The sequence below is a fragment of the Bufo gargarizans genome, chromosome 9 (assembly GCF_014858855.1).
Source record: "Bufo gargarizans isolate SCDJY-AF-19 chromosome 9, ASM1485885v1, whole genome shotgun sequence".
Classification (NCBI taxonomy): Eukaryota; Metazoa; Chordata; class Amphibia; order Anura; family Bufonidae; genus Bufo; species Bufo gargarizans.
This window is the reverse complement of record NC_058088.1, coordinates 141902457-141918495: the sequence shown is the minus strand read 5'-3', so window position 1 is coordinate 141918495 and position 16039 is coordinate 141902457. Positions and strand designations below refer to the sequence as shown.

The 16039-nt window shown below is 41.5% G+C and overlaps 1 protein-coding gene across 6 annotated transcripts in view; it reads right to left on the bottom strand.

Annotated features, from left to right (window-relative positions):
* LOC122946008 (H(+)/Cl(-) exchange transporter 5) overlaps positions 1-16039 on the bottom strand; it is a 174931-nt gene that overhangs the window by 120661 nt on the left and 38231 nt on the right. For 5 of the 6 annotated variants that reach the window (XM_044305282.1, XM_044305281.1, XM_044305284.1 and 2 more), the window contains one exon: positions 11183-11328. In XM_044305282.1, the coding sequence (XP_044161217.1) occupies positions 11183-11328 (146 nt within the window). Of the gene's footprint in view, positions 1-11182; positions 11329-11921; positions 11991-16039 lie in introns of those variants that run through there. The other variant, XM_044305285.1, reaches the window with a different exon arrangement.

The window sequence follows — 16039 nt, the reverse complement described above, 5'->3', positions numbered from 1 at the left end:
AGAGGACACTACGCCCAGAAATTTTATTCTTGTGGACGGGGTGACTGTAGATTTGTTTAGGTTTATCAACCAGCCCAGTTGGGGTGAGTGTAAATTTCTTTAGGTTTATTAACCAGCCCAGTTTTAAAAGGGTATTCATGAAATCTCTTGTTACCCTGGAGGTTTCTTCTTTTGAGCCTCCAATGATTAGAAAATCATCCAAATAGGGGACGATATTTGATCACTTTCTTCGTAGAAACGCCACCATTTCTATCACCACCTTTGTGAAGGTTCTTGGGGCTGATGAAATTCCGAATGGAAGTGCCATATAATGAAAGTGGTGGAGGGAACCCCTGGGATCTCTTACTGCAAACCTTAAGTACTTTTGACAGGCCTGATGGATTGGAACCTAATAATAGACATCTAAAAACACACTAAAAAGGCACACTCCTGAATCAAGGGGATGGTAGAGGCAACTGACTCCATTTTGAACCTGCAGTACACAATTGACTTGTTTAAGGGTTTTAGATTTATTATTGTGTGGTAATAATTGTCAGGTTTTTTGACTAAGAAAGGTCTTGAGTAAAACCCTTGTCCTACTTCGGTATGTGGTACTTTTATTATGACTCCTGATCTGATTAGGTCTTGAACCCCCTGCCAGATCCTTTCTTGAACTCCCTTATTGTGGGTTGTAATTGTGAATTTTTCTGGAGGGGTTGAAGAAAATTCTATCCTGTATCCTTGTTCTAAGATTTTAATGCCCAGGGATTTGACGTGATTAGCTTCCATCTTACTAGAAAATTCTTCAACCTTCCTCCCACTCTGGCGTCATTGTTTGTTTCCCTGCTTGTTTTTGGGATTACAGTAGCTCCAACGACCCTTCTTACCCTTCCCTCTATAGGGTCTAGACTGGAAAGAAAATGAACAAAAGTGTCTCTTTTGTTTCTTTTACCTCCAGAAACCCCTTTTTTTGTCAGCAGCTTTTTCCAGTATTTTGTCTAACACTGGCCTAAATACAAATTCACCTGAGAAGGCAAAATAATAATTTGGGTTTAGAGGCCTTGTCCCCCGACCAGGCTTTCATCCACAAAGCTCTTCTGGCCGCATTAGACAAAGTCGTGTCTTTTGCAGAAAAACTAACCGATTCAGCCTATGTGTCGGCCAGGAAAGCAGTTATGGATTTTAATAGTGGGATAAAATGTATGTCTTCCCTAGGAGTTTTATTTTTTAAATGCTCATTAATTCTGATAACCAGAATAGTTCTGGCTACAGATGTGGCTGCAATATTAGTCTTGATGCCAAAAACTGCTGCTTCCAAAGCTTTCCTTAGAAGGGAGCCTGCTTTGTGTTCCATGTGAAGAATCTTCAAACGGCAAGGCCATCTTTTTAACTACCTTCGTTACCTGAATGTCGATTTTCGGGATCGCAAACATCTTACATCCAGCCGGATCAAATCTTAATCTACTCCCGAACTCCTTAGATACCCCTAATCTCTTTTCTGGGTCGATCCACTCATCCAGGATCATATCTTTAATGTTTTTATTACGGGGGGAATACTTTCGATTTTTTTAGCTCGTAAACCCCCCCCCAAAAAAACATTTTGTCCTGTACCGTACCTGGTTTGGGAGTGTCCTCTATACCCAAGGTAGATCTTATGGCTTTAACTCTTCCATTTCAGATGAGAAAAAGTTCCTCATCATTCTCAATAATCTCTCCCTCAGATAAATGATCTTCCTTAAAACCTCGTCTGGAGGTAGAAGTATCCTCATCAGTGTCCTCTGGCTCAAAGAAGGTTTGAACGGACAATCTAGGTCTCTTGGGCAGCGGGATGGGACTCGTGGCTCTCCTCGAAGACATGGAAGATTTTAATCTCCTCCTAGATAAACGCTTCCATCTCAGAAAAGATAGCTGTGCGGCCGGTCTGTCTTCTCCTTCAAAGTTAGTATGGACCATAATCCTGGGGCAAGAGGCTGGCAAACAGGCCCCTCCAAAACCCAGTGGTGAGGTTGGTTTCACCACAATATCAATGAAGCAAGCTGACACTGGCCTCGGCGGTCTGCTTCCTGTATGTGGAAGCCAGGTCGCGATGTGAACTTACCACAGGCCCCTGCATGAGCCGGAGCGAGCGCCCCAAGAGACCGATGCCATCGGTGGTCTGCTTGCTACAAGTGTGGAAGGAAGTTCTGAACTAAAAAGGACAAGCATGTTCCAGCATGAGCCGGAGCGAGCGTCCCTGTTGCCCCCGCTGCCCAGCCTTAGCCCCTGCTGCGGGGGATGCAAAAAATAAGCCTTCACCCAGATTCTAGGTGTAACTACAAAAAAAAAAAAAAAAAAAGTATGTGCGTCAGAACATGGCGATAAAAAGAAAAATTTACACTCTTCAAAACTTTTGGGGTCATTTATAGGGTTGAGCGAACCCGAACAGTAAAGTTCCGGTTCGTACCGAACTTTACGATTTTTTTTTTGACCCCAACCCAAAATTTTCTGTAAAAGTCGGGTTAGAGTTCGGTGTTGAGTGATTTAATGGCGCTTTTTGAAAGGCTGCAGGGCAGCCAATCAACAAGAGTTTAACTCGTGTGCCCTTAGAAGCCATCACAGCCATGCCTACTAATAGCATGAGGGAGAGAATAGGAAAGAACCTGATATCAGAACTTGTTAACTTTGCAATCTACAACAATTTTTTTGTGTGGGTGCAATGCAACATTTTTGTACCCCGACACAGAAAAATAAGTTGTATCCGTCTGTTAGTTAGGTGGGCATCAGCGGCCATTTTGTGCAAGTTCGATGCACCAGCACTGCATATGTGCCAGCGACAATAATTTAATCCTATTCTTGGTTAGTTCAGTGGGCAACTTATAACCATTTTTTAAGTGCACCTGCACTGTATATGTGCCAGGGAAAGGTAAAATAATATAGGTAATCAGTCTGAGAGTTCAGGGACCCAGGGGGTGTTTAATTGATAGTGAAATAAACTCAGTGAATACAACTGGGACATTGTGGCTCACCTGCTAAAGTAGTGGCGGCTGGGCACAACTTGCTGTGGGACAGCCAACCGCCATCAGATTCTTAAAACTGTCCGTATCCACCAGACGGAATGACAGCATTTTCAAAGGCCAGGAATTTGGAAATGCTGGCATTCAGGGCCAGGGATCAAATTTTTTTTTTTTTCATAAAGTACCTTTGCGGCCTGCGCTGCATTTCTGACAGTCCAATACAACCGCCTGTAATCAGGAATCTCCTCCTTGCTCACGAAGTCAGATCGCCGTAATTAGGGATCGACCGATTATTGGTTTGGCTGATATTATCGGCCGATATTCCTGTTTTTGCAAGTTATCGGTTTTGGCATCTAAACTGCCGATACAACTGATAATGCTTACGCCGCATGCGCCCGCCGTCTCTGATTCCACCCATGTCTTTCTGCTGCCAGTGCCAACTATCGCGGGAGTACAGGAGACACTGCACATGTAGGCGTGCCTGCCTGCAACGTGCTCGAACGGAACTCCGTAGCTGACGTCATTGGAGGCAGTCAGTGTAGGGCAGAGGCGAGAACCAGAGTGCCTGCCAACATTACAGTCAGACTCACTATACAGTTGTGCCATGGTAAAATAAATACGTGCGCCGTCATAGTAGTTTGTTACCTACAATCTGGATCACCTTATATACCTCATATACTATTATACAGTGTGTTATATGTATTATATACCTTGTGCTACATCATACACACACACACACACAGTATAATTATGTATACTATTATCAAGTACATAAGGACTAAGGATTGTATGATGTATGAGCAAAGTATATGATCTATAAAACACTGTATATGTGTAATATTATGAGGTATATAAGGACTCTTTATATATCTCATTATATTATACACACAGTGTAATATATCATACCTCGCTCATACTACATCATACACTCCTTAGAGTCCTTATATACCTGATAATAGTATACAGATACATCTCATGCTATTATACATATACAGTGTGTTATGCATTTTATATATACACACACCTCATACTACATCATACACACATTACAATTACATACTGTGTGTGTATTATGTAGTATGAATATGAGGTGTATATAATACACACTGTATATGTATAATAGTATGAGATGGTATTAGAGATAGAGATTATATAATCTCTATCTCTAATACCATCTCATACTATTATACATATACAGTGTGTATTATATACACCTCATATTCATACTACATAATACACACATAGTATGTAATTGTAATGTGTGTATGATATAGTGTTATGCATTATATATACCTCATACTACATGTATAAAAGCATGAGGTATATAACACAGTGTATGTTATGTATAGGTATACTATCAGGTATATAAGGACTCTAAGGTGTTTATTATGTAGTTATGAGCGAGGTATTATACACTGTATGTGTGTAATATAAGGTATGTATAAGGCCTCATGACACAACCGTGTTGTGTTTTGAGGTCCGCAAAACACAGATGGCGTCTATGCACGTTCCGCAATTTGCGGAACGGCATGGACACTCAGCCTTTAATATAACTGCCTATTCTTGTCCGCAAAGCGCAGACAAGAATAGGACAGGTTATATTTTTTTTTTCGCTGGGCCACGGAACTGAGCAACAGATGCGGACGGCACACGGAGTGAATGGGTCCGCATCTGAGCTGCCAAAACTGCGGCTCGGATGTGGACCAAAACAAAGGCCGTGTGCATGTGGTAATTGCTTTGGAAGCCTTCATTTATACAAGCCATTCTGAGATTGTTTTCTTGTGACACATTGTACTTCATGATAGTCAAATTTGAGTCAATATATTTCACCTTTATTTATGAAAAAATCCCAAATTTATCAAAAATTTTGAAAAATTCAAAATTTTCATTTTTCTGCTTCTAAAACAGAAAGTCATACCTAATAAAATGCATTACTTAACATTTCCCATAATGTCTACTTTATGTTGGCATCATTTTGGAGATGTCATTTTATTTTTTTTAGGACGTTAGAAGGCTTAGAAAATTAGAAGCAATTGTTAAAATTTTAAAGAAAATTTCCAAAACCCACTTTTTGAGGACCAGTCTGAAGTCACTTTGTGGGGCTTACATAGTGGAACCCCCCCCCCCATAAATGACCCCATTGTAGAAACTACACCTCTCAAGTTACTCAAAGCTGATTTTGCAAACTTTGTTAACCCTTTAGGTGTTCCACAAGAATTAAAGGAAAATGGAGATGAAATTTCAAAATTTCACTTTTTTGACAGATTTTCCATTTTATTACATTTTTTTCTTTAACACATTGAGGGTTAACAGCCAAACAAAACTCAATATTTATTACCCTGATACTGCGGTTTACAGAAACACCCCACATGTGGTCATAAACTGATGTAAGGGCGCACGGCAGGGCGCAGAAGGAAAGGAGCGCCGCATGGTTTTTGGAAGGCAGATTTTGCTAAACTGGTTTTAGAAGCCATGTCCCATTTAAAGCCCCCCTGATGCACCCTTACAGTAGAAACTTCCAAAAAGTGACTATTATGGAAACTAGGGGATAAGGTGCCAGTTTTATTGGTACTATTTTGGGGTACATATGATTTTTAATTGCTCTATATTAAAGTTTTTTGTGAGGCAAGGTAAATGAAAAATAGCTGCTTTGGCACAGGTTTTTTTTTTGTTTTTTTTGACAAGGTAGATCATGTGCTATTTTTATAGAGCAGGTTGTTACGGACGCAATGATATCAAATATGTCTACTTTATTATGTAAAACTCAAACAAAGAAAGCAATTTTAAAAAGGAATTATGTTTTTGTGTGTCCATTTTCTGAATGCCATATGTTTTTTTATTTTTCTGCGATCGTCTTGTGCAGGGGCTCGTTTTTTGAAGAAAGAGTTGAGGCTTTTATTGGTACCATTTTTGGGTACATAGGATTTTTTGATCATTCATTATTACACTTTATGGGGCAAGGTGACCCCAAAAATTTTTGGAACAGTTTTTATTTATTTATTTTTACAGCGTTTATCTGAGGGGTTAGGTCATGTGTGTTTTATAGAGCAGATCGTTACGGACGTGGCAATACCTAATATGTATACTTTTTCTTATTTATTTAAGCTTTACACAATAATAGCATTTCTGAAACCCAAAAAAATATGATTGTTTTAGTGTCTCCACAGTCTGAGAGCCATAGCTTTTTTATTTTTTGGGCGATTCTCTTAAATAGGGTATCATTTTTTGCGTGATGAGGTGACGGTTTGATTGGTACTATTTTTGGGGTCATAGGCCTTTTTGATCGCTTGCTGTTGCACTTTTTGTGATGTAAGGTGACAAAAATGGTTTTTTTGGCACTTTTTTTATTTTATTTTTTACGGTGTTCACCTGAGGGGGTAGGTCATGTGATATTTTTATCGAGCAGGTTATTACGGATGCGGCGATACCTAATATGTACACTTTTTTTTATTTATTTCACTTTAACACAATAATAGCACATTTGAAATAATAAAATTATGTTAAGTTTCTCAATGTTCTAAGAACTATTTTTTATTTTTTGAGCGATTTTCTTATGTAGGGTCTCATTTTTTGCGGGATGAGGTGACTTTTATTGGTACCATTTTGTTTGATATACACCTTTTTGATCGCTTGGTGTTGCACTTTTTGTGATGCAAGGTGACAAAAATGGCTTTTTTTACACAGATTTTATTTTATTTTTTATGCCGTTTATCGGACGGGGTTTATCATGTAATATATTTATAGAGACGGTTGTTACGGACGCGGTGATACCCAATATGTGTAGTTTTTTTTTTTTCTTTTCATTTTTTATAGGAAAAGGCAATTTATTTTTTTAATTTTACATTTTTATTTATTTTTTACTTTTATTTTCAATTTTTTTTTTATCAAGTCCCTCTTGGATCTTGAAGATCCAGTGAGGCTGATGGCTGTACTATACTTTGCAATGCTCTTGCATTGCAAAGTATAATACAATCAGATGCCCTGTAGGTGGCAACACTCTCAAATTAAATTCCAACTTATCTAGCCAAACCCAAGGCTGAAAACATGACATTTCCCAGTTTTTCTTTTTTTTAAATACAGTACAGACCAAAAGTTTGGACACACCTTCTCATTCAAAGAGTTTTCTTTATTTTCATGACTATGAAAATTGTAGATTCACACTGAAAGCATCAAAACTATGAATTAACACATGTGGAATTATATACATAACAAAAAAGTGTGAAACAATTGAAAATATGTCATATTTTAATTTCTTCAAATTAGCCACCTTTTGCTTTCTTTACTGCTTGGCACACTCTTGGCATTCTCTTGATGAGCTTCAAGAGGTAGTCACCTGAAATGGTCTTCCAACAGTCTTGAAGGAGTTCCCAGAGATGCTTAGCACTTGTTGGCCCTTTTGCCTTCACTCTGCGGTCCAGCTCACCCCAAACCATCTCGATTGGGTTCAGGCCCAGTGACTGTGGAGGCCAGGTCATCTGGCGCAGCACCCCATCACTCTCCTTCATGGTCAAATAGCCTTTACACAGCCTGGAAGTGTGTTTGAGGTCATTGTCCTGTTGAAAAATAAACGATGGTCCAACTAAACGCAAACCAGATGGAATAGCATGCAGCTACAAGATGCTGTGGTAGCCATGCAGGTTCAGTATGCCTTCAATTTTGAATAAATCCCCAACAGTGTCACCAGCAAAGCACCCCCACACCATCACACCTCCTCCTCCATGCTTCACGGTGGGAACCAGGCATGTAGAGTCCATCCGTTCACCTTTTTCTGCGTCGCACAAAGACACGGTGGTTGGAACCAAAGATCTCAAATTTGGACTCATCAGACCAAAGCACAGATTTCCACTGCTTGTTGCCTGTCCTTAGCAGTGGTTTCCTAGCAGATATTCTACCATGAAGGCCTGATTCACACAGTCTCCTCTTAACAGTTGTTCTAGAGATGTGTCTGCTGCTAGAACTCTGTGTGGCATTGACCTGCTCTCTAATCTGAGCTGCTGTTAACCTGAGATTTCTGAGGCTGGTGACTCGGATGAACTTATCCTCCGCAGCAGAGGTGACTCTTGGTCTTCCTTTCCTGGGGCGGTCCACATGTGAGCCAGTTTCTTTATAGCGCTTGATGGGTTTTGTGACTGCACTTGGGGACACTTTCAAAGGTTTCCCAATTTTTCAGACTGACTGACCTTCACTTCTTAAAGTAATGATGGCCACTCGTTTTTCTTTACTTATCTGGTTTTTTTCTTGCCATAATACAAATTCTAACAGTCTATTCAGTAGGACTATCAGCTGTGTATCCACCTGACTTCTCCACAACGCAACTGATGGTCCCAACCCCATTTATAAGGCAAGAAATCCCACATATTAAACCTCACAGGGCACACCTGTGAAGAGAAAACCATTTCAGGTGACTACCTCTTGAAGCTCCTCAAGAGAATGCTAAGGAGTGTGCAAAGCAGTAATCAAAGCAAAAGGTGGCTACTTTGAAGAACCTAGAATATGACATTTTCAGTTGTTTCACACTTTGTTATGTATATAATTCCACGTGTTAATTCATAGTTTTGATGCCTTCAGTGTGAATCTACAATTTTCATATATCTGTAAAGAATAAATCAAGGCAACTGGACGTACTGTAGATTTCTTGAAAACGTTTCACTCGTTCTTCCAACGAGCTTTCTCAATTCTGAGTGACTGTACAAAAATTCTGGGAATAAATATGTAACTGAATCCACATCTGGTAATTATACCCAGCATTGGGTCAAAGGTGTTGATTCCATTATCCAAATTTGAGTCAGTAGGTGATAAAGACTTCCCAGAAAAAGGTGTCAAGACAGCATAGATGTCTAACCCCCCCCCCCCACACCTCTATTCAAGCTTGGCTTCTCCATTTTTACGTAGATGGCCTCCTTCACGCCTCGTTTGTACCAATGTAGCAAATTGTACCATAGTCATGAAAATAAAGAAAACTCTTTGAATGAGAAGGTGTGTCCAAACTTTTGGTCTGTACTGTATATAATAATAAAAAAAAAGGGGGGGAAATGGCTACTGTCATGTTTTCAGCCCAGAGTTTTATGGGTTCAGCTAGATCAGTTGGAATTTAATTTGAGAGAAAGCTCCTAGAATGAGAAAACTCTTTGAATGAGAAGGTGTGTCCAAACTTTTGGCCTGTACTGTATAAGGCCTTCTGCTTTTTTATACATAGGGTCTCTTCCTTGTGCAGCATCTTCAAAGGGAATTAAAATGTTTGATGAGCTTAACTACTGAAGCATCCATCATAGGTACAGAGTCCAACTCATCTACTTCAGCATCACTAAATGGGTATCTATTTTAAGCCCTCTGGGGAAAAACATTGTTTTCAGAATCTATTTAGCTTTTTTTACTTGCTCAATCTCCATGGTGTCACAAATTGCGCTAATTAAGGGGTCCAAATCTTCTGTGGATGAATTGAAATGCTCTCCTTTCTCAGGCTCTGAGAAAATAGCATCAGAGGAGTCTTCTGAATCAAAAGGATGATTCTCTGGCTCTTTTCTCAGATTTATTTTCTTAGATAGAGATGCAGATAACCCAGACACGACAGACTGAACTTCCTCTTTCACCATGGACCTGAATGATATAATTTAGAAGACTCTTGTGCAATTTTGGACATACAAAATGGATAGACACGCTTCTTAGGCTGGTTCTTGCTTATTACAGACCATATCTTAGAAAGTACTGCTTTTTTGTTTGATAACCGCATCTTTCTCTCCCTGCCATGACGAAAGATGGGAATAAAATCAGTACTCAAAGAAGCCAACCATAAGTATAAGAATGGACCCATGTCCCAGAATACTCACTGTAGGCACTGTACTCACTGTAGGCAGCGTTGATGGACCTGGAGGTACAGGATTGCAGTCAATTGCTGAGAAAACAGACAGGACCTGCAATCCTGCTGCAGCGTACAAGTTCCGGAGTGCTGCCGCTTCTTTTAAGTGCCAGTGGTGAGGGACACAACCAGAAGCTTAATCCCAAGAAACGAGTGCCCACTCAAAATAGTAAGGGCAGACATGCGTACATCAGCAGGCGCGTCGAAAGCCATAACACAAGAGAACCCCATAGACAAGAAAAAAGGGAGTATTGGTAAGCGGCCAAGATGCATGTGCATTCTCATGGCCAGCTGAAAGACCAATACTAACCTGATAAGCCAGAAGTGAAACCCAACATGGCGGGGATTGCGTGAAACACTTCCAGCCTATCCGCTTACACCCTGATGAGCAGATTATCCGGTTTTGAAGAAGGTAGGAAGCAACAGGCTTTTTGCCTTCTTCGACTGCAGTCCCCCTAATCCAAGAACAGGCACTGACCTGTGACTCTTCACATGCTTCATTCCAGAAGGGGACAGGAAGAGAGGTAGGGAGGAGCAATTTAAACTCTCTGCATGTTATTCCGGTCCCCGATAGAGGCGGAGCTAACTCAAAGGGTGCCGTCAGGGAGACGACTAGGGAAATATGTTACTAAGAGTGAAGTGGGGATTAAACCAGGCAACATATACCTGCTTATGCTCATCACAACTATTTGTTGCACATCTAGAAAAGTATACAACTAATTACTACATACTGCCCACTATTAAAACAAATACCTTATGTACATATACCATCAGCATATTGGGGTTTTCAGTGAATTTATTGAATGTTCGTCATATAAATGTATTACATGAAGCCTTAAGAGCTGAATTTTTTATTTATTTTTAAAAAGTGACTACAGTTTGCAGCTACTGTAAAATGTATCAAATGCAGATTGCACAACTGAAATAAGGTTACTACTAGAATAGCTGCCCCCCTGCACCACCAATTACAGGTCCGGTGAATGATAATGGTCCATTCACACGTCCGTAGAATGGGTCCGGCAACATTGCGGAACGGATCCGGACCTATTCATTTTCAATGGGGCCGGAAGAGATGCGGACAGCACAGTGTGCTGTCCGCATACGCAATTCTGATGCGCAACCCCGATCTTACAGTCCTCGGCTCCCGAAAAAAAAAATAGAACATGTCCTATTCTTGTCCGCAATAGCAGACAAGAATAGGCATTTCTATAGGGGTGCCGGCTCGGTGTATTGCAAAACAAAACGGACGCGTGAATGGACCCTTAAAGTCTCCCCATACTTTTATGAATTTATGATTTTAAGTTGATAACTAAGGGAACAAACAACATGTATATTACCAGTTCACCATTTTTACCTCTCTGTGCCGGTCCCTGTCTCTGGACTTCTCTCGCACCCAGTCAATAGTGTTAAAGTCTTCATAAGTCCCCACTCCAGGCACCTCTAAGAAGTCCATCACATTGCTCGTGCCATGTAAGCCGTTCCCATTATATGCAGTAAAACCTAGAAACATAATAAACAGTGTCATATTTATTCGTTTTCATACAGTGTCAAGGAGGGCTAAACCTAAAACTCAAACCTTGCACTAAATGCTGCTAATCGTGGAGTTAGAGCAGGAAACAGAGCTGCATGAAGCGCTAGGGAAGTAACCGTTTACACATTGAATCCCACAGTACAACTGTCAAAGGGCTTGTCTCATCTCGCCACTGCTATAGTCCTGACCACCAGTTGGCTGGGAAACAGCAGAGCGCTCCAGCACAGATTGTTTCAGTAGCTCCCACTGCACGGGAGCAACAGAAACAACATAGCACAGCAAGCAAAGAAACTGAATGCACGCAAAAGCTATCCATTTTTCACAGATCCTTTTTCTGTTGGACATTTTCTAATAGAAAAGAGGTGTAGTGTTGAAAGCTGATCTACTTTTTGGAAGAGGCAGATTAAATAGCCAATGCTGTGTCCACACCTAATAGCCTCACACACCTAGTTACTGTGCCAGAGCTACTTCTGCAAGTAGTTTTCATCCGGTCATCATTTGTTTCACTTCCTTCCTTCTAATCTACAGACACAGTGTACATATATCGATCGTTTCTGCTCACCTGGGCTTTGAAAATTCATGGCCTGGCTTGCTCCACACAGCTCGCACGTCCTGCCTGACTAAAGGTTAAGCCTTTCTCTCCTCCTACTCTTCTTTTAACTTAATTAATGATTCATTCTCTTCTAGTCTCTCATATCTCACAATTGGACACACTCAACTCTCAGTATATCTATTCCACGTGAGAGTGAATCTACTTTGTGGCTGAAGGTAATAATCTACCCTCATAGCCAACTTCACTGACCGCAAGAACAATGGGCCATTATTTAAAGAAGTTACAAACCCTATTTTCCTCCCAAATTATAATTGTCTCTTCCCCTTACACAGCCGTTTATAGCCATAAAGGTGACTCCCTAGCATTGTTTAGAGAGGACCTGTCACCTCTCTGTATATGTCCTCCAGCATCTTCTATTAGAATTGTTGTCAAAGGAGTGTGTCCCTGACCTAATATAATCAGCAATAATTGGACAGTGTCAGACTCTGCAGGGACACACCTCCAACTGGTAACACCCAGACAGCAAAGAGTCATAAGGATAGATGCACCAGAATTGTCATTTTACAGTTGTTAAGGTTGAAAAAAAGGCAGTGTGGCCTAGCAAGCAATATGAGCGGACATGCAGACAGGATCTCCCGCCGCCGTAATCCTATAAACAGCCTGAAACTCCTACTACCTGATTGTAGTGGACACTAGGTTCGGTCCTGTAAATACATAAGAGCTCTCTGGTACATGTTGCTGTGTGGAATGACATGCCCAAAAGTTGCAGCCGCCTGAATCAAAAAGAGGGAAGCAGCGGTGAATCCCAAGATGGGGCCAAGGCTATGGCGCACATGAATGAAAATGCAGAGAGGCAAGGAGCAGCGACGGCTAAGCTGAAAAGGTTTGCCAGAAACTCTGTTGTCCCCGAACTCAATGCTGCCATGGAAGTCTCTGAGGGAGCACAGCTACCTACCAGCCTTGCTGACTGGGAAGGTCAGCCTGTACATGCATGTGGGAGCCTGCATCAACCATTAGCATGTCCACGGACGGTATTCCAGACATGGGTGAGGACAAGATGCCACCTGAAAGACTTCCTCCCATATCGGATGTATTTACAGCTGTTAAGCAATGCAACGCGTTGCTTATCCCGAATACCCAGTTGGGTGGCATTAAGGAGGACATTTCTATTATTAGACATGACCTGCAAAATGTGGCGAAACGCACCACGGCTGTGGTAGAGAGAGTGAGTGTTCTTGAAGATGTTTTCCTGCCATTGCAAGCTGCATCACAGAAGCATGCTCAAGAGCTGGCAGTACTGTTTGCTAAAACAGACGATCTAGAGAACAGGCTAAGGTGCAATCATTTTCGCCTGGTTGGAGTTCCTGAAAAAGTTGAAGGCAAAAATCCAGATACATACTTTGAGACATGGCTGAGCCAAACATTTTGGAAAGACGTGCTATCTTGTATGTTCACGGTGGAGAGGGCGCATAGAGTCCCCACCAGACCGGGAACACCTCCTAGACCAGTTTTGATTAAAATCCTCGATTATAAGGATCGGGACGTGATTCTCCACAAAGCCAGAGAAAAGCCTGACCTGGAGATTAATAGGGCTCGATTGTCACTGTTCCCGGACTAATCAGTGGAAGCTCAGAAGAGGAGGGTGTTGTTCCTGGACATTAAAAGAAGATTGCACCCGTTGCAAGTCCCCTATTCTATGATTTACCTAGCCAGACTCCAAGTTGTGGCACACGGGACTACTACATTTCTAGAAACGCCAAAAAAGGCCATGTCGTGGCTGGATGCACAGTAAAAGCACCTTCGCCAAGATGTTCCTGAGTGACCTGGGACTGAACAGTGACTATGCATAATCTGTGTGCCTTGTAGACATTGTGGGCATAGGGTAGTGAAGTGGGGGGGGGGGGCATAGTTCCTTGGACAGACATGTCATCTACACATACAGGTCCTTCTAAAAAAAAAATTGAATATTGTGATAAAGTTCATTATTTTCTGTAATGTACTGATAAACATTAGATTTTCATATATTTTAGATTCACTACACACCAACTGAAGTAGTTCAAGCCTTTTATTGTTTTGATATTGATGATTTTGGCATACAGCTCATGAAAACCCAAATTTCCTATCTCAAAAAATTAGCATATTTCATCCGACCAATAAAAGAAAAGTGTTTTGAATACAAAAAAAGTCAACCTTCAAATAATTATGTTCAGTTATGCACTCAATACTTGGTCGGGAATCCTTTTGCAGAAATGACTGCTTCAATGCGGCGTGGCATGGAGGCAATCAGCCTGTGGCACTGCTGAGGTGTTATGGAGGCCCAGGATGCTTCGATAGCGGCCTTAAGCTCATCCAGAGTGTTGGGTCTTGCGTCTCTCAACTTTCTCTTCCCAATATCCCACAGATTCTCTATGGGGTTCAGGTCAGGAGAGTTGGCAGGCCAATTGAGCACAGTAATACCATGGTCAGTAAACCATTTACCAGTGGTTTTGGCACTGTGAGCAGGTGCCAAGTCGTGCTGAAAAATGAAATCTTCATCTCCATAAAGCTTTTCAGCAGATGGAAGCATGAAATGCTCCAAAATCTCCTGATAGCTAGCTGCATTGACCCTTTCCTTGATAAAACACAGTGGACCAACACCAGCAGCTGACATGGCACCCCAGACCATCACTGACTGTGGGTACTTGACACTGGACTTCAGGCATTTTGGCATTTCCCTCTCCCCAGTCTTCCTCCAGACTCTAGCACCTTGATTTCCGAATGACATGCAAAATTTGCTTTCATCCGAAAAAAGTACTTTGGACCAACAGTCCAGTTCTGCTTCTCTGTAGCCCAGGTCAGGCGCTTCTGCCGCGGTTTCTGGTTCAAAAGTGGCTTGACCTGGGGAATGCGGCACCTGTAGCCCATTTCCTGCACACGCCTGTACACGGTGGCTCTGGATGTTTCTACTCCAGACTCGGTCCACTGCTTCTGCAGGTCCCCCAAGGTCTGGAATCGGTCCTTCTCCACAATCTTCCTCAGGGTCCGGTCACCTCTTCTCGTTGTGTAGCGTTTTCTGCCACACTTTTTCCTTCCCACAGACTTCCCACTGAGGTGCCTTGATACAGCACTCTGGGAACAGCCTATTCCTTCAGAAATTTCTTTCTGTGTCTTACCCTCTTGCTTGAGGGTGTCAATGATGGCCTTCTGGACAGCAGTCAGGTCGGCAGTCTTACCCATGATTGCGGTTTTGAGTAATGAACCAGGCTGGGAGTTTTTAAAAGCCTCAGGAATCTTTTGCAGGCGTTTAGAGTTAATAAGTTGATTCAGATGATTAGGTTAATAGCTCGTTTAGAGAACCTTTTCATGATATGCTAATTTTTTTACATAGGAATTTTGGGTTTTCATGAGCTGTATGCCAAAATCATCAATATTAAAACAATAAAAGGCTTTAACTACTTCAGTTGTGTGTAATGAATCTAAAATATATGAAAGTCTAATGTTTATCAGTACATTACAGAAAATAATGAACTTTATCACAATATGCTAATTTTTTTTAGAAGGACCTGTATATATATAGCGGCAAAGGTTCCATCTGAATGCTTGTATTATGCAAGTCTGCAGCAGTCATAATATGGCTGAGCGTTCACATTTGCCGAGTGTCTGGTTTAGTTTTTGTTAAACTGTGGGTAGTAGGGATTCATCATCCTGCTTGTGGCGGGCCGGGATGCCAAAGATAGTGACCAGGGCTTACCTCTCACTGATTATGCGAGAGTTATTTTATATATGTACAACTTCTTGTTTTACTATGCTACACAGTTTTATATCTCTTCCATCACTGTTTGCTGGGTGATAAGTAATTTCCACACCTCTCGCGAGAGAGTTGGATATAGCCATTTATATTTTTCACATTTGGTGTTCTCTATGTGGCTTTGTTCTGGTTAGTAAGGAGGGGGTCTCATCTCATTGGTCAGGAGATGTATATGTTGGTATCATGGGGAATATAAACTAGGTTCCCTGGAATGTCACGCCTGGTTCACACCTGAGCGTTTTACAGCGTGTTCCTACGTGCTGTAAAACGCTCAACAGGAGAGAACCCATGTTTCCCTATGGGCATGGTTCTCACCTGAAAGTTTTACAGCGCGTACGAA